This window comes from Geotrypetes seraphini, chromosome 11, assembly GCF_902459505.1.
Source record: "Geotrypetes seraphini chromosome 11, aGeoSer1.1, whole genome shotgun sequence".
NCBI classification, from domain to species: domain Eukaryota; kingdom Metazoa; phylum Chordata; class Amphibia; order Gymnophiona; family Dermophiidae; genus Geotrypetes; species Geotrypetes seraphini.
In genome coordinates, this window is record NC_047094.1 from 7,353,324 (window position 1) to 7,371,932 (window position 18,609).

The following is an 18,609-nucleotide window of genomic DNA, read 5'->3' on the forward strand; positions in this document are numbered from 1 at the left end:
CAATATGAACCAACTAGTCTTTAAACCTGTTACATTAATAGGTGCTAGAATAGATGTGTCTGTCCGTCTTTCTTTCATTCTCTCTCCTTGGCCGCTTTCTGTCTGTCTGTCTTTCTTTCTGTCTCTCTCTCCTTGGCCACTGTCTGTCTGTCTTTTTTTCTTTGTCTCTTTCTCTGTGGCCACTGTCTGTCTGTCTGTCTGTCTGGCCCCCTGTCTGTTTGTCATTCTTTCTGTCTGTGCCTCTCCCTGGCCCCTTGTCTTTCTGTCTTTCTTTCTGTCTGTCTCTCTCCATGGCCCCATACCTGCTTATCTCTCTGTTGCGCCATGCCTACCTATCTCTCCATGGCCCCCTTCTGTCTTCCCCCCCCGAGCAAAGCAAGATTGCTGCCTGCCCCCCAGCACATCCCTCCCCCCAAAGCAGCCCCCTTTCCCTTTCCCTCTCCACTTCCCTGTGCAGCAGTAGCAGAATTTTTACCTGCATGGGACACCTCGCAGCATCCACACAACACCCTCCTGCCGTTGTTCTACTGCCAGCTATCAGAAGACGAACCGCCGCTCAAACCGCTGCACGTGCACCAAGCCGGCGCACACGCCTCAAGCTGCCCCAAACGCCGCAAATGGAATGCAGTCACAGAAGCACACATCACGATGGCAGGGATCATGGCCAAGTGCGTAAGTGTGCATGCACGCTTAGGGTTTTATTATAGAGGATATAGAAGAAGTTTTTTATTTCTGCTGAAAAAGATGTAAGTGGAAGCACTATAGTCATATCATAACCATAAAGCATTATCAGGACCATTTTTGTTAGCCTTGCTCATTTGAATATGCTACTCAAGTACATTTTTATGGCTACAGAGCTTTCATTGTGTGTATTTCAAAACTTTTGCAGTATTTTTTGACCCATAATGAAAATTTAATTTTCATCAAAAAGTCTAAAATCAAATAACAAAATCATGAAATTACAAAGTCTTTCCATCCAGTGTCCACCCTCTCTCTCTTCCATATGGCATCTTCCCTCTTTCTATGCTCCTTCCATAAACTATCTATCCTGTGCCCCTTCTCTCCTTTGTACTTGATTGATTTCAACTCTGTCACCTCTCCATTTTTCTCTCTCTGTCACCACCCCCTCCCCTATGCTCTGGCATCTCTCTCTTCTCCTTTCTTTACTTCCCACCCCACGGTCTGGCATCATCCCTTCCCTGATTCCCGGCATCTCTCTACTTTCCTTTTCTTCCATTTCTCCCTCCCCCTCCAGGCTCTGACATCTCCTCCTTCCTTTCCCCTTGGTCTGGCATACCTTCCTCCTTCCCTCCATGCCCTGGCATCTCCTTTCATTCCCTCCAGCTGGGTACAGCAACACTCTCTCCAATTCTATCCCCCTCTTCTCCCTTTCCTCCTTCTGTCACCCAAGGCCTGGTGTCCTGAACTTTATCGGGCAGCAGCAGAATTCACAATTCACTGCTGTTGCCGGCTTCAGGCCTTCCTCTCTGTCGGGTCCTGTCTTCATGAAAACAGGAAGTAGGCAGGACCCGGCAGAGAGCAAGGCCTGAAGCCGGCAACAGCAGTGAATTGTAAATGCTGCTGTTGCCCGAAGAAGGTAATGGTGCCAGGCCTTGAAGCACCGAGGCAGACCGCTTCTCCCACCTCCCAGCCGAACCCCCGCTGACCCTCCTATCTCTCCCCCCAAGTAAACCCCTCCGACCCTCCCAGCGAGATGACTGATCAGCAAACCTCCCTCCAGTAGCGTCGGCAGCCGCAGCGCTAAACAGGCTGCTTCACGGCTTTCTCCTGCCGGTGAAGCATCACTGATGACATCATCAGTGACATGGCAGAGGGACTCATCGGCAGGAGAAAGCTGCGAAGCAGCCTGTTTAGCGTGCTGTGGCTGCCGACGCTACTGGAGGGAGGTTTGCTGCTCGGTCATCTCGCTGGTCAACTTAAGTAAGGAGGGAGGGAGCGCTATAGGAACCGGGTCGGCTGTGCACCCCCCCTAAGGCTGCATCCAGGGCAGTCCTCCCCCCCTTGGTACGCCACTGCAAAATACATAGTAGAAGATCTAGGACAGTTTCATTGTGGCTGTTTCAGTACGATAAACTATTCATGATGAATCTGATTCTCCTCCCTGATTTCCCCATTGCACCCCTCCCCCTTCCCCTGCCTTCCCCATTACATTCCTCCCGGTCCTTGGGGGGGGCAATGTACCCACACGCCCCCCCAAAAATATGAAAAATAAAATTCCATTGTGATGGGGGTGCAAATGCCCCCCTACACTCCTCCCATGATATGGAAAAATAAAATTTAATTGAGATGGGGGGTGCAACGCTCCTTCCCCCAAAGATATGAAAAACAAAATTCCATTGTGATGGTTCCAAGGTCCTTGCCTCCCATCTACTGCGGTACAGTGGTATAGTGCAGTGATTCCCAACCCTGTCCTGGAGGAACACCAGGCCAATCGGGTTTTCAGGCTAGCCCTAATGAATATGCATGAGAGAGATTTGCATATGATGGAAGTGTTAGGCATGCAAATTTGCTTCATGCATATTCATTAGGGCTAGCCTGAAAACCCAATTGGCCTGGTGTTCCTCCAGGACAGGGTTGGGAACCACTGGTATAGTGTAGCAAAGACAGTATAATATTCAAACATTGTATAGAATTTGTTAAAAAGTTCAATAAAAGCAAACTTTGAAAGAAACGAGGGATCCTTTGAATAGAAACGCTGAGAATCCCTGTTCTGTTACTCCGATAATGACAAGAACCATTTTCTGTCCCTTTTCACTAGTCTGCTCCAGATTTTCATTGTGACCAGTTGATGTAAATAAAGCCCCAATATCCACTGAAACTTTGACCTCATTGCTCAAGCAGCCTATTAGAATGAGGGAAATAGCAAACAGGATGGTGTGAGCTATTAGTTGATATTTCACAGGTTTGGACTTCTATTTATTCAGAGTTGAACAAGTCACAAACATTTTCTGCAGGTGGTGGAATAGCTGTCAGATTGTAAGATCTTTAATTCACTACCAATCTGAGCTCGATGTTAGTATTGTGCCCTAGAGGTGATTACCTCAATCTCTCTTTGCCATCACTCGACCTACCCTTCGTCTTGCAAAACTGTATTTCATACGTGTTCACATGTAAAGGGTAACTTTTGCTCCTGGCATTTGACAAACAGAAAGACTTTTGCAGTGACGCTTTGATTCCTAGGAATTTGATCAAAATGGCAGTGACAGTAATATATTCCTTTTTTGTTCTCTCTTTCTCTCAATAGGAATTATAGCTTTTCTATTTTGCAGCCGTATTATCAAGTCGACGGCGGGGAAGAAAATCCATTCATCTGCTCATCCCCTCAAGACAACGGCATGCTCAAGTGCCAAGATATCCCACCCAAGAAGGAATTTGGGATCGAATGCTCCCTGCCCGTAGACAACGGTAGCCTCCATTTGCACAGCACAGATACTGGAAGCAGGAACAGCTGCATAAACTGGAACCAGTATTACAACGTATGCAAGAAGGGGGATGTGAACCCGCACAATGGAGCTATTAATTTCGATAATATTGGCTATGCCTGGATTGCTATTTTTCAGGTAAGGTGGCCTATGCCTTGTCCTTGACACTCTTTTCCGGGAAGAGACCAGTACTAGATTTCTGGGAACGAGAAATACTCAAAAACCTCTATGCACCCGAGACAGGCAAAAGACGAGTCAGATTCTGGCATTTACAATGAGTCATATCATTTCTTCAACCACAAATGCACTGAATGGAAAGACAACTTCATCTTTCCAAGCCATAAATAAGTAAATACATGGCCTCCATCCACAATATTTATTCTCAGATAAGAAGCTCAAGCTTCAGATTTGGCTAGGTGGCTCTAATAATAGAGATCTATTCACAATAGGGTTGCCATGCCAACTGACCTCTTTTTCGGGATGGACAGGTTCAGTCCTGATAGCTTGACTTGTAGAGTATTTATCATTAAACATCTACCATGTTTCACGCAACAGATGTGAAAGTCCAATGTGAGCGGTAAATGTATTTCTCTGTGGGATGCACGCCTTTTGAGCTGTGGCCTCATTGGCAAAGCTTTGATAGGAGCTTCTGGAAGTATGTCACCTCTAAATTGAGCAGGAGTCCTCCACCTATATTCCTGCCAGTAGAGGGTGCTGTTTCAGTATCATATTTTCGATCGTGAGGAATAGGTAAGTTCTGCAGAATTCCAGTGAACCTGCCTGTCCCTAGCGATTGAAAATGCAATATTGAAGCATCACCTCCAATTAGTAGGAATATGATTGAAGGAGTCTCCCTCAGTTTAGCAGGAACAGTGTTTTGGAGGTTTGATAATACGAGAGAACATAAGACCATTAGAACAGCCTTGCTGGGTTAGATCAATGGACATAAGAATAGCCTTACTGGTCAGACCAATGGTCCATCAAGCCCAGTATCCTGTTCTCATGGTGGCCAATCCAGGTCACTAGTACCTACCCAAAGCCCAAAGAGTAGCAATATTCCATGCTACCGATCCAGGGCAAGCAGTGGCTTCCCCCATGTCTTTCTCAATAACAGATGGACTTTTCCTCCAGGAACTTGTCCAAACCTTTCTTTAAAACCAGCCACGCTATTCGCTTTTACCACAACCTCTGGCAACGCGTTCCAGAGCTTAACTATTCTCTGAGTGAAAAAATTTCCTCCTTTTGGTTTTAAAAGTATTTCTCTGTAACTTCATCGAGTGTCTCCTAGTCTTTGTCATTTTTGACAGAGTGAAAAATCGATCCACTTGTACCCGTTCTACTCCACTCAGGATTTTGTAGACTTCAATCCTATCTCCCCTCAGCCGTCTCTTTTCCAAGCTAAAGAACCCTAACCTTTTTAGTCTTTCCTCATACAAGAGGTGTTCCATCCCATTTATCATTTTGATTCCCTGCTCTGTTTGATATAACTGCTGTGAGTGTAGCACCTTCAGAAATAGTCAGAGATGGTCACAATATTATCTGACCTTGTCCACCGATTATGTAATTGAAATTAAAGCACTGTCCAGACTTACTGAAAGATTTTGTCCTTTGCCACCCACGTCTTTGGAAGATGCTCTTTCGTAAACCTGTCCACACATTTGTTAATTTAAGCTATGTTTACCATCATTGAGATGTAGGTACTGAGCCAAATAATGGCAAATCACTTCAAAGGCTAGGAGTCTCTTGTACTCACGGGCCCTTCCTGTGACTAATCACCAGACTTGTTCTTGTAGGCTGGTTGGAACGAAGAATATTAACTCACTTTACTCACAGCTCTTAATTAACTAGGCCGATGATGCAATGATAGCAAAGAGTAAATCACTAATCCCTCCTTTTACGAAGCTGTGTTAGGCTTTTTTATCTTCTGCGGCGATGGTATTAGCTCCAGTACATATAGAATTCCTATGAGTGTCAAATCTAGTACCACCGCAGTTGATCTTAAAAAAGTCTAAAACAGCTTTGTAAACGGGGGGTGGGGTAAATTCAACCAAACTTGATATCGACTGTGATTTCTGTAGGACACGAGTTATGTTGCTTTTTCAGGCTAAGTTATGACTTCATCATCTTTTCCATAATGCATTTTATTTATTTTTTATTTTTTTTATAAATATTTTATTATTTTATTAAATTACATTTGATTAAAAATAGCAAGTTCATACCGAAAATACGCCATTTCATATAAATAGTATATAGAAATAAACTAGAAATTAAAAAATGCATTTTAAATTAATTTCTCTTCTTAGTCGAATTCAATTTAAAGCAATTGAGCATGTCATTCATGCCAGATAACATGAAGCCCAGTAATGAGCTGGTGTAGCAACTGCATTTGTTTCAACGCTGATGCCCAGCATTTAAACTGACGCATTTATTTAATGGAAATATATATATATACCCCTCATAATCTCCAAGGGTTGGTATTCAAAGTGGGCAGAAGAGGCTCCTTGCTGGTTAAATGGCTTCTGCAGGGCTATCCAACTACTTAGTGCCCCTGAGGTGCCTTAAGAGAGGTGCTTAGATAGCGCACCAAGCCAATCTAGACGGCTAATTTAATTTTTTGAATTGGCATAATTGAAAGTGCCATTAAAAACCGTTTTAAAAATTATGATAAATAGATAACTTGGTAGATACCTACTATTTCGAGGTAGACGTCTACACTGAGGCATGGTTAGGGATGGAGTCAGGGTAGAGTTTGGGCATGGATTGACTTAGGCGCACTCGTATAGGCCAAGAAAACCCTGGCCTAGATTCAACACCTGCCAGCACCTAAGAAAGCTTAGCTGCCTCTAGCAGCGATTCTATAAGTCTTGCATAGTGGATGATTGATAATTGCGTCTAACGGTGCCTATGACTTAGGCGTCGTTTATAGAATAAGGTCCTAATTGTTAAAGCCATAGGTGACTATTTTGTGAGCAGTCCGAGATGGATGCAATTAAGTGCCAATATTCAGCAGTTAACTCATAGAAACCTACAAATGATAGCAAATAAAGGCCAAATGGCCCAACTGGAGCATCCACTCTTTCCTCCTCTCCCTATTGGCTAAGGCTCTTAACATTTGCATATCCTCTTCCTATTGGCTAAGGCTCTTTACACCTGCATTGTGAGGTCATAGAAACATGATGGCAGATAAAGGCCAAATGGTCCATCCGCAGCATCCACTCTCTCCTCCTCTCCCTATTAGCTAAGGCTCTTAACATTTGCATCTCTTCTTCCTATTGGCTAAGGCTCTTTACACCTACATTGTGAGGTCATAGAGCTTTATGGTTATAGAAACATGATGGCAGATAAAGGCCAAATGGCCCATTGGCAGCACTCACCAGCTCCTCCCCTCCCTATTAGCTAAAGCTCTTAACATTTGCATCTCCTCTTCCTATAGGTTAAGGCTCTTTACACCTGCATTGTGAGGTCATAGAAACATGATGGCAGATAAAGGCCAAATGGCCCATCCACAGCATCCACTCTTTCCTCCTCTCCCTATTGGCTAAGGCTCTTAACATTTGCATCTCCTCTTCCTATAGGCTAAGACTCTTTACACCTGCATTGTGATGTCATAGAACTTTATGGTTATAAAACATAGAAACATGATGGCAGATAAAGGCCAAATGGCCCATCCGCAGCATCCACTCTCTCCTCCTCTTCCTATTGGCTAAGGCTCTTTACACCTACATTGTGAGGTCATAGAATATCCGGTTATAACTTAATGCTGACTACTGCAGGATGAATATTTTGCCCCCCCAAGTTTCTAAACAGTGTGCAGAAAATATGAATAATAATTAAATAAAAACACAATTAATACATATATCCAGTGGTACTAACATAGACAATTGGCTGGAAATATACATACAGTTACCACTGCAGATCATTTAGGCCAAAGGTAAATGATCCAAGGCTGGGAGACGCCAACCCAAGCTCCACCTCTACTAATCCTGCACTGCGAGATCTTCCAGCAGTGAGCGTTTGGAATTTGGCAGGCTTCTCACGCCAAAGATATTCCTCTTTATTAGCAGAGCTGTCAGGAGGATTAGGCCACCTGCCAGCTTAGAATGTTCCCCTCCGTTGCTACTATCAGGATCTACATTACATGTCAAAATGATTTGATCAAGTTTATCAGCCTGTCAGGGAGCAAAGGCAGAGTTTTCAAGGACTTTAGCACTTTTCAAGGCACCGGCCTTTTCTTTCCAGAACTCCAAAAAGTTACTGTTTTCCTTCTTAGCATTATTATTATTATTATTATTATTAAAACAACATAAGAATTGCCCTACTGGGGCAGACCGAAGGTCCATCAAGACCACTATCCTGTTTCCAACAGTGGCCAACCAAGGTCCTGGCAAAAACCCAAAGAGCAGCAACATTCCAGATCTGAGATTGTGATGTCATAATGCCTCATTCCACCAATGCCTCAGAGCCAACCTCATCAGTGATGTCACAATAGCTCGATTGTCCGATTATTGGCTCACATAAGAATAGCCTTTCTGGGTTAGACCAATAGTCCATCCAGTATCCTCTTTCCAACAATGCCCAACCCAGGTCCTAAGTACCTAGATAGATCCCAAGTAATGACTGCATTGGTGCTGCCTCCTTCCTCCTGCTGCTGTGCTGTGTTCCGACGGCTGCTTCCTTCTGCCTGCATGAAGTGATCCAGCTGTCTTCTAGATTCACTGACCCATATGAGCTGGGGGAGGGTGCAGTAGGAACAGAGCAGTAGCAGAAGAAAGGGTAAAGGCACTGGTGGGAACAACTGCTAAGGCCACCACAAATCTCTGGGGAGTGTCTCCAGGAGCTTCCCCATTCAGAGCGCCACAGGGGCAGCTGCTCAACAGAATATACATGCAAGCCCCTACAGCACAGGTGTCAAAGTCCCTCCTCGAGGGCCGCAATCCAGTCAGGTTTTCAGGATTTCCCCAGTGAATATGCATGAGATCGATTTGCATGAACTGCTTTCATTATATGCTAATAGATCTCATGCATATTCATTAGGGAAATCCTAAAAACCCGACTGGATTGCGGCCCTCGAGGAGGGACTTTGACACCCCTGCCCTACAGACATGCATAAGAATAGCCTTACTGGGTCAGACCAGTGGTCCATCAAGCCTAGTACCCCTTCTCACAGTGGTCAGTCCAGGTCCCTAGCACCTGGCCAAAACCCAAAGAGTAGCAACATTCCATTATCTCAGAGTAAGCAAGATTCTGGAACCCCAAATAGGAACAACATTCCATGCAGAATCCACAAAGATTCCAGAATCCCCAGAGTAGCAACATTCCAAAATGCAAGTAATTAGTTGTACTTTGATATCTTTGTCTATGTTCTTCACGTGTTCCTTTCCAAACTCTCTATGATCTAGGAATGTTTTTGTTTCGGCCATGCCTTTCCCTAGACCAGGGGTAGGCAATTCTGGTCCTCGAGAGCCGGAGCCAGATCAGGTTTTCAGGATATCCACCATGAATATGCATGAGATAGATTTGAATCTCAAGGAGGCAGCGCATGCAAATCCATCTCATACATATTCATGGTGGAGATCCTGAAAACCTGACCTGGCTCCAGCTCTCGAGGACCAGAATCCAGTTGGGTTTTCCCCAATGAATATGCATGAGATAGATTTGCATCTCAAGGAGGCAGGGCATGCAAATCCATCTCATACATATTCATGGTGGAGATCCTGAAAACCTGACCTGGCTCCAGCTCCTGAGGACCGGAATTGCCTACCCCTGCCCTAGTTTCTTATATCCAAAAGTGATGTAGAAAAGGGGGGGGGCAGGGGGAGGACCGCCCTGGACATTGCCTTGGTGGGGGCGCTGGCACCTCTCTGCCCCTTCATGCCATTCTCGTTCCCTCTTTCCCTCTTTAAATCTTTGCCAGCATGAGCAACTTCTCCAGCCTGGCTCCCCTCCGAAATCACTTCTGGGTCGCAGGGCCAGGAAGTGACATCAGAGGTAAAGCCAACAGCGGTGCCAGCAGCAGGCCGGAAAAGTTGTTCGCGCTGGCAAAGATTTAAAGAGGTACCGGGGGGGGGAGGGAGGGCATGTGTGTAGCATGGGGGGGCAGAGAGGAGGGTCCTACCCTCACTAGGTCACTGATTACCACCAATGCTTTATGAAAGGGGGTGAAGGAACCTCGGGCAGGATAGAAAGGCTAAATCCACAGAAGAGGAGCCTTTGGAGGGATGTGTGACCAGTATACCGGTATATATGAAGCTTCAAAGACTTCAGCGGATCCAGAACACTGCAGCTAGGTTGATCTTCGCAAAAAGCAAATTTGACCATGTTTCCCCGCTTCTGTCAAACCTTCACTGGCTTCCGGTGATTTCTAGGATTCACTTTAAATGTACCTGCCTAATATTCAAGATCCTACATGGCATTCTTCCTCCCCTAATCCCACTATCCTGGAATTATTCGAGACCTGACAATACCAGATCCTCCCACATACTCAAACTATCTTTCTCCTCGTTAAAAGGCGTCATGTTTGCAGGTAAATTAGGAAATCCCTTTTCTTCAAATTCACTGAGCTTTGGAACAACCTCCCTGCCCCGCTGCGAAACCTTGGCTCATTCCAATTATTCCGAAAGCATCTGAAAACCTGGCTTTTCTCCAAAACGTAAAGCTATCTATTTAAAATGTAAAGCTAGCTCTCCTCTTCATAACCTCTAGTTTCTTATTATGTCCTTCTCTCATTTATTGAATTTACCTGTAAACTGTGCCGAGCTCTATCTTTATGGAGATAATGCGGTATACAAACTTAAGATTTCATTTCGTTTCTCTTCCTCTCTCTTTATTTCCTCTCTCTCTCCCTTTTTTTTCTCCCTCTCTCTTCCTCTCTCTTCTTTCTCCCTCTCTCTTTTTTCTCTCTCTTTGTCTCTCTTTTTTTCTCCCTCTCTCTCTCTTTTTTCTCTCTCTCTCTTCTTCTCTTTTTTTCTCTCTTTCTCTTTCTCATTAAAAGGCGTCATGTATGCAGGTAAATTAGGGAAATCCCTTTTCTTCAAATTCACTGAGCTTTGGAACAACCTCCCTGCCCCGCTGCGGAACCTGGGCTCATTCCAATTATTCCGAAAGCATCTGAAAACCTGGCTTTTCTCCAAAACGTAAAGCTATATTGAAAATATAAAGCTAGCGATCCTCTTCATGACCTCTAATTTCTTATTATGTCCTTCCCTCGTTTATTGAATTTACCTGTAAACTGTGCCGAGCTCTATCTTTATGGAGATGATGCGGTATGCAAACTTAAGATTTCATTTCATTTCTCTTCCTCTCTCTTTTTTTTCTCTCTCTCTTCTTTCTCCCTCTCTCTTTTTCTCTCTCTCTTTGTTTCTCTTTTTTTCTCCCTCTCTCTCTCTTTTTTCTCTCTCTCTCTCTCTTTTTTCTCTCTCTCTCTTTCTCATTAAAAGGTGTCATGTATGCAGGTAAATTAGGGAAATCCCTTTTCTTCAAATTCACTGAGCTTTGGAACAACCTCCCTGCCCCGCTGCGGAACCTAGGCTCATTCCAATTATTCCGAAAGCATCTGAAAACCTGGCTTTTCTCCAAAACGTAAAGCTATCTATTGAAAATGTAAAGCTAGCTCTCCTCTTCATAACCTCTAATTTCTTATTATGTCCTTCCCTCATTTATTGAATTTACCTGTAAACCGTGCCGAGCTCTATCTTTATGGAGATGATGCGGTATGCAAACTTAAGATTTAGTTTATACCCTGCTATGCAAAATGACATATGAATAGTCATATTGGGTCAGACAACAGTGGCCAATCCAGATCACAAGTTCCTGGCAGAAACCCAAAGTGTAGTGAGTGACATTCCAGAGCTGAGATTGTGATGTCATAATGCCTCATTCCACCAATGCCTAAGAGCCAACCTCATCAGTGATGTCACAATGGCTCATATAAGAATATAAGAGTTGCCATACTGGGACAGACTGAAGGTCCTTCAAGCCCAGCATCTTGTTTTCAACAGTGGCCAATCCAGGTCACCAACCTTGGGTGAATCTCTAGGCCTGGGCTGCCCAAGTCCAGTCCTCGAGATCTACTGGCAGGCCAGATTTTCTGGATATCCACAATGAATATGCATGAGAGAGATTTGCCTGCACTGCCTTCTTGGTTTGCAAATCTCTCTCATGCATATTCACTGTGGATATCCTGAAAAACTGGCCTTCCAATAGATCTCGAAGACCGGACTTGGGCAACCCTTCTCTAGGCATTTAATAAATCCCAATAAATAAATAAATTCTGCTTCTGGGTTTCCCAGTACTCAGTCACTAGAGTCATTGCACAAGTGACGCTGGTAAATCTAAATTGTCTTGTAACCCAACAAAGCTATTTTTATGTTCAAGGGTCTGGGAAAGGTCAAAACAGTGTCTTCAGCTGAAAGGTTGCCCTAGATGCTTTGAACAGAATTTTCAGCAGCTGCAAATGCTGGAAATCTCTACTGGATTGGATATTTTTTTCATCTTAACTTTCTTCCTTCTTGTCAGCTAATGGGAAAAATGCAATTCAGATATTACTATCTTCATTCTACCATGGATATATGGTAGAATAAATCCTGTTCTTCATGCCCAGCTCTCTTCTGATTGTGAATTTGCAATGCAATAATATCTGGAGTCCAGATGATCCATTTAACTGGGAGGAGGGAGGGAAGGGGTTTGGAAAGGCGATATTTAGATTGATAGATGTTCCTGAAATGGATGATAACAACAACCAAAACAAAATTGCAAAACATGTACAAGGTGCAGGAATTTATTTAATTAAAAAAATAATAAACCACATGTATAATGACATCAATAAAAGTGATAATACCAAAACATAAAAATAATTATATCCAAGGTTGGTTCTTTTTGTAAGGCGTGATGGACTTGGCACGGTCCGTGTTTCCAAAAACACTTCTTCCTCAGGGGTCCAGGATGTTCGATAGAAGACTATTCAAGAGCCAAATGGGATGGAAATAATTTTGCAAAAATAGAAAGAAATCAGGCAAAGGAGCTTTCCTGAACGTAATGCTGCACTGACAAACACTGAGTGCTAAGGGATGATCCCATTGACGGCACTCAAGATGACATTGACCTAAGAGCTTCCTTGTGAGATTCACGGCTCAGTTGCATGATGCAAAGACCCTGGTGTCCATCGTGAAGGCCAGTGATGGCAAGACGCTACGGGAACCTAATCAAATCCTTCAGCTGCTGTTCTCCTCCTCTCGTTTGCCTTTGCCGTGTATCTCGCACAGAACTTTTTCACGAGAAGAGAATTAGCAAACGTGTTTCTTGCTGCATTACCTCGGTTGATGAATAGTTTCAAGCCGCACTTATTTACTTGGCTCGGCTTTCTCACTGAATTTCATGTGTCGGAATAAGATTGATCTGTTTCTTGTCCAGGACTGAATTATTAAGAACCGATTCCTGAGCCAGAAACGTCCATTGCAAGATAAGATCACATTCTTTCTGAGACAAGAGAACATTCATTTGCAGAATTTCAGCTAAAAGAATCTCTGTTTTCTATTGTGTTGTCAGTATTCATACTGGGCATTAAAGGTGACATTTTGATAAAACAAGAATGAAAGTCTGGTACATTGTTTAGCTGTTTCTCAGAACTATGGGGATAGGTCTAATAGAGAGAACATAAGAATATCCATACTGGGACAGATCAATGGTTCATCAAGCTCAGTATCCTGTTTCCAACAGTAAACAACCCAGATCCCAAGTACCTGGCAAAAACCCAAAGAATAACAACATTCCAGATCTGAGAATGTGATGTCATAATGCCTCATTCCACCAATGCCTAAGAGCCAACCTCAGCAGTGATGTCACAATGGCTCGATTGTCCTATACTTGGCTCACACGAGAACATAAAGCTCCCATACTGGGAAAGATTGAAGGTCCATTAAGCCCAGTATCCTGTTTCCAACAGTGGCCAACCCAGATCCCAAGTACCTGGCAGAAACCCAAAGAATAACAACATTCCAGATCTGAGATTGTGATGTCATAACGCCTCATTCCACCAATGCCTAAGAGCCAACCTCAGCAGTGATGTCACAATGGCTCGATTGTCCTATACTTGGCTCACACGAGAACATACGAATGACCATACTGGGAGAGACCGAAGGTCCACCAAGCCCAGTGTCCTGTTTCCAACAGTGGCCAACCCAGGTCCCAAGTCCCTAGCTAGATCCCATGTAGTAAACCAGACTTTATGCTGCTTATCCTAGGAATAAGCAGTGGATTTTTCCCAAGCCATCTCAATAATGGCCTTTGGACTTCTCTTTTAGGAAATTATCCAATCCTTTTTTAAACCACCAGTCAGCTAACTGATTTCACCACGTTGTCCGGCAACGAATTCTAAAGCCATATCAAGTTCAGGTCATTTGCTCTGTATTGAAAATGTAGCACCGGGTCCTGTTCAAATAAGAAGTTTACAATTACAACAGGGAAACAGATTGAGCAGGTGGTTAAAGCTACAGCCCAGCACCCTGGGGTTGTGGGTTCAAACCCACGCTGCTCCTTGTGACCCTGGGCAAATCACTTAATCCCCCCATTGACCCAGGTACAATAGGTAGATTGTGAGCCCACCAGGACAGACAGGGAGAAATGCTTGAGTACCTGAATAAACCCATGCAAACCATTCTAAGCTCTCCTAGAAGAACGGTATAGAAAATTGAATAAACAAATAAATCAACCAGGTGCGTTAGAGGAAGGATTAATGAAGGTAAGACAACTGCAATTGACTGAAGCATCTTCAGGGGTTTGTGCAACTGTTTTAAGAAATGCTAACATCAGCTCCTCTTCCCTGGACTCTACATCCTGCATTTGGTCTGGAAGCCTGTCCTTTGCAGACAAGGACTTTCTGGATGGCAGCACGGGATTTGTGCTACTCATCTGCCGAGAACACGGCGCAAAACCTGCGCCAGTTTGGAAGAAGAAATGCCTACCATTCAAGCACCGGATTCTAAATTACATGAATGATTTCTATTCCGCCATTACCTTGTGGTTCAAGACGGATTACATAAGAATTGTAAGACATTAAGAAGAATTTAAGGAATAGTCTGAACATTTTCTAATTTGCTAAGGAGTAGATAGTATTTCAGGTGAAGTTTGGGGCATGTTTGGTTGTGTTATATTGGTTTTATGTATTTTTTTGAAGAGTAGGGCTTTTGTTTCTTTTTTGAAGGTTTTGTAGTCTGTGGTCGAAGTCAGCAGATTGGTGAGTTGTCGGTCCAGTTTCGCTGCTCTGGTGTCCAGTAGGTTGTCATAGTTTTCTTCGTTTGACATTTTTGGTTGACGGTGTGCGAATATTGTGTGGGTTCTCCTGTGTCTGGTTGAGGTGGAATGAGTTAGTCTGTTGTTCCAGTAGTTTCCAAGTTTCCAAGTTTATTGATTTTTAATATCCCGACCATCAAGCAATTGTCTGGCCGGTTAACAATAAAGTTTAAAAAAAGAATTGAGTGTAATAGTATGTGCAAAAAGATGTCTAAAGTTAAACATAAATGACAAAGACTTGACGTACTGGAATGTGAGGGCAGTAAGTGTGGAAAGAGAAAAAAGTTACATTGTATAGGTGAGAAGGAGAGGGTGGAGGGGAGGATTGAACAAAAGGGAGGGGAACATTAAAATAATGGAAGCTTGCTGGTCGAAAGAAGAGAGAAAGGATGCTTTTAGGTTTGATTAAAAGCATCTCGAAATAAGAAAGTTTTTAGATTGATCTTGAATTTGACTAGTTGTTGTTCGTCACGAAGATGTTGTGGCAGTGAGTTCCATAAGGTAGGGGCTGTTATAGCGAAGTTTGTTTTGCGAGTATAATAGAAATCTTTAAGGGATGGAATATAGAGAAGTTTTTGGTCGGATGATCTTAATGTGCGAGTGGCACTTTGAGGTATAAGAAGTTTATCGAGGAATGTAGGTTGATGTAAGAGTTTGATTTTGAAAGTGAGTAGAATAATTTTATAAGTGATACGATGAGAAATTGGAAGCCAGTGGGCTTCCTTTAAGAGAGGAGTGGCATGATCATATTTGTTTTTTTCATAGATAAGTTTTATTGCAGTATTTTGTATTAGTTGAAGGCGTCGTAATTCCTTTTGCGGAAGGCCGTTAAGGAGCGAATTGCAGTAGTCTAGATGAGAAATTACTAAAGAGTGGGTCAATATAGTAATAGAATCAGTGTTTAGAATGGAAATTAATGATCTAATGATGCGAAGTTTATAGAAGCAGACCTTTACTACGGAACTAATATGTTCGTGAAAGCTTTGAATAGTAGGCAGTGGAATTTGAAGTGTACTCTGGCTTGTATTGGGAACCAGTGTGAGTCGTGGTATGCTTCTGTGATGTGGTCGTATTTTTTTCAGCGAATAGATGAAGTCTAACGTATTGTTTGTAGTTGTTTTATCGTGGTTGCTGGGCAGGGGAGATATAGTACGTTGCAGTAGTCTATTCGGCCTAGGATTAGTGATTGTACCACCACTTGGAATTGTTTTCTGTCGAAGAATTTTCGAACTTGACTTAGGTTTCTCATAATTGCGAATGATGTTTTTATTATTTTGTTGATTTGTGGTTGCATGGTACAGCCTCTGTCTATCGTACGTACCGTACCTTGCTGAGAGCACAGCACAAAGTCTTATTCAGCCCTGGTAATACTCTTAAAACTGTTATTGTGAGTAAAGGATTAAGTCATGATCCCCCCACACTTCCCCAGTGGTCACTGACCCCCTCACAACCCCCAAAGATCTGAACAAAATTAATATATATCTGTCTCTAGAACAGTAGTAGTACCTGGTATATGAAAGCGTTGCCAGAGAATATGGTAAGAGCGGATAGCATAGCTGGTTTTAAGAAAGGTTTGGACAAGTTCCTGGAGGAAAAGTCCATAGTCTATTATTGAGAAAGACAAAGGGGAAGCCACTGCTTGCCCTATATTGGTAGAATGGAATATTGCTACACCTTGGGTTTTGGCTAGTGACCTGGATTAGCCACCGTGAGAATGGGCTTGATGGACCTTTGGTCTGACCCAGGAAGGCTATTCTTATGTTCTTAGTAGAGCACCAAGCAAGTGTCAAGTTTATTGTTTCTTGATATCCTGCAAATCACAGGGTGTCTGGAGTTGCCTAGTGGGTGGTGTAGTGAATCATAGAGACAGGGACCCAGGCCCATATCCCACTCTAACCATTTCATTTATGCTGGAAAGTATGAGGCCACCAAAACCCTACTATGCTGCGATATAGGTGCCTTCTACAGCCATAAGAGCTATTGGGGTGTTAGACAAATTGGTATAGTAGGTTTGGGGGGAGTTTTGGAGGGCTCACCATACATTTTAAGGGGTTATGGTGAGTTGTACTTCTCACACCCTTAATGTGATGTTCACAGCAGTGCCCTCTAAAATGTTCCCACTGCTCGGTTGGGATATCTGTGTGGCCAATCCATCACAATGATGACCCCCCCTCCCACATCCAGCTAGTTTGGGTTTGGACGTTTTGAACTTGCATGCTTTTGTGGTTGAAAATGGCGAAAAAAGGTTGGACATCCTGACGGCCAAGACGTCCCAATAGGTCATTTTCAAAAAAACAATTGTAGTTTTGAAAACGGACGTTTCTCCGCCCCGACTTTTGGATGTCTTGTGGGAAATGTCTAAAGCTGGACTTAGACAAAGTGTTGAAAATGCCCCTCTTTGTGTTTCTCTGCGGATCTGTAAAGGGTGTGTGGTCATGGGAGGGGCGGTGGGGGATCTGACGCATTCTTTTAAAATGCATGCAGTGTTGTAGGTTAATGCAGACCTGCACCCACCTTGTTTCAGTTGGTGCGACTCCTCACGTCCAAAGCTGGGGGCAAATCCAGGCGCTCTATGCGCTATGCTATATAGGGCGTAGATCCCAGAACATCCACTAAAGAATACCATTTTGCACTAAATTCTGAGCGGCATTTATTGAAGCCAGCCCCAGCTGTGTATGAAAGCAGTCACAGTCATACGTTTTTGGGTGGCTAAGCGTAAATACAGGAGGCGGAGCAATGGGCAGGTCCTATATTTATCACAGGTAACTTAAGGTGCCACATTACACCCATTATTGGCGTGGTATAAGGAGAAGCACCTTCCGGAGTGTTCCTTCATTGGAAACAGACTCTCCTCCTATACATTAATGCCATGAAGATATTTAAATGTCTCTATCATATCCCCTCTCTCCCCTCTTTCTTCCAGAGTATGGGAGTTCAAGTTTCAAGTTTATTAATTTTTAATATACCGACCATCAACTGGTATCAGGCCGGTTTACAGTAAAATGTTAAAAATAGAGTTAAAAGGTTATATTTATAAAAGAGAAGTTAATAAAAGTGTACATTAAAGACATGAACAGGACAAACTTGAGAGTGAGGATAAGGGGGAAAGGGAGGGGTAAAGTTACATAATTAGAAGAGGAAGAAAAAAGAGAGAGAGAAAAAAAAAAAAAGAGTTTGAAAGAAAATGGAGGGAGAGGATAAAACATTTGGGATAGGGTCGCTTCGTAGAAGTGGTTGGTTGTGTGGAAAAGAAATGATTCAAGAGCAGTTGAAAGTCTTTAAGCTTATCTTAAATCTATCAAGTTGTTTTTCATGACGGAGTTGATATGGTAAAGCGTTCCATAATGTTGGGGCAACTACTGAAAAATTTGATTTCCTAGTGTAGAAAAAATCCTTCATAGAGGGAATAGAAGGAAAGTTCTGATCTGCTGCGTTAAGTTCTCTAAGTCTGTCCCCAAATGATTTATGACAAAGGCCAATAACCAATTTTGTAGCACCCTCTGGACCGACTCCATCCAATTTATATCCTTTTTGAAGGTGGGGGGGGGGGGTCTCCAAAATTGCACACAATATTCCAAAAGGTCCCTTTTCCTACTGGCCATTCCTCTCCTTATACACCCAAGCATCCTCCTGGCTTTGACCCTCACCTGGCTTTGACCCTCACGTGTTTCTCCATCCTGAGATCATCAGACACAACCACCTCCAAGTGCCGCTGTTCTTCCATACACAGAAGTACTTCGCCTCCTATACTATACCGTTCTCCTGGATTTTTGCAGCCCAAGTGCATGGCTATGTCTTTTTAGCGTGAAATCTTAGTTGCCAATTACCAGACGATTCTCCAAGCTTCGCCAGATCCCGCCTCATGTTATTCACACCGTCC

At 43.3% G+C, this 18,609-nt stretch overlaps 1 protein-coding gene across 1 annotated transcript in view; it reads left to right on the forward strand.

Moving 5' to 3' along the window:
- The window catches only part of CACNA1H (calcium voltage-gated channel subunit alpha1 H), a 304,694-nt gene that overhangs the window by 66,090 nt on the left and 219,995 nt on the right, over positions 1-18,609 (forward strand). The window contains exon 5 of the mRNA XM_033914172.1: positions 3,266-3,581. Within this exon, the coding sequence (XP_033770063.1) occupies positions 3,266-3,581 (316 nt within the window). The remainder of the gene's footprint in view (positions 1-3,265; positions 3,582-18,609) is intronic.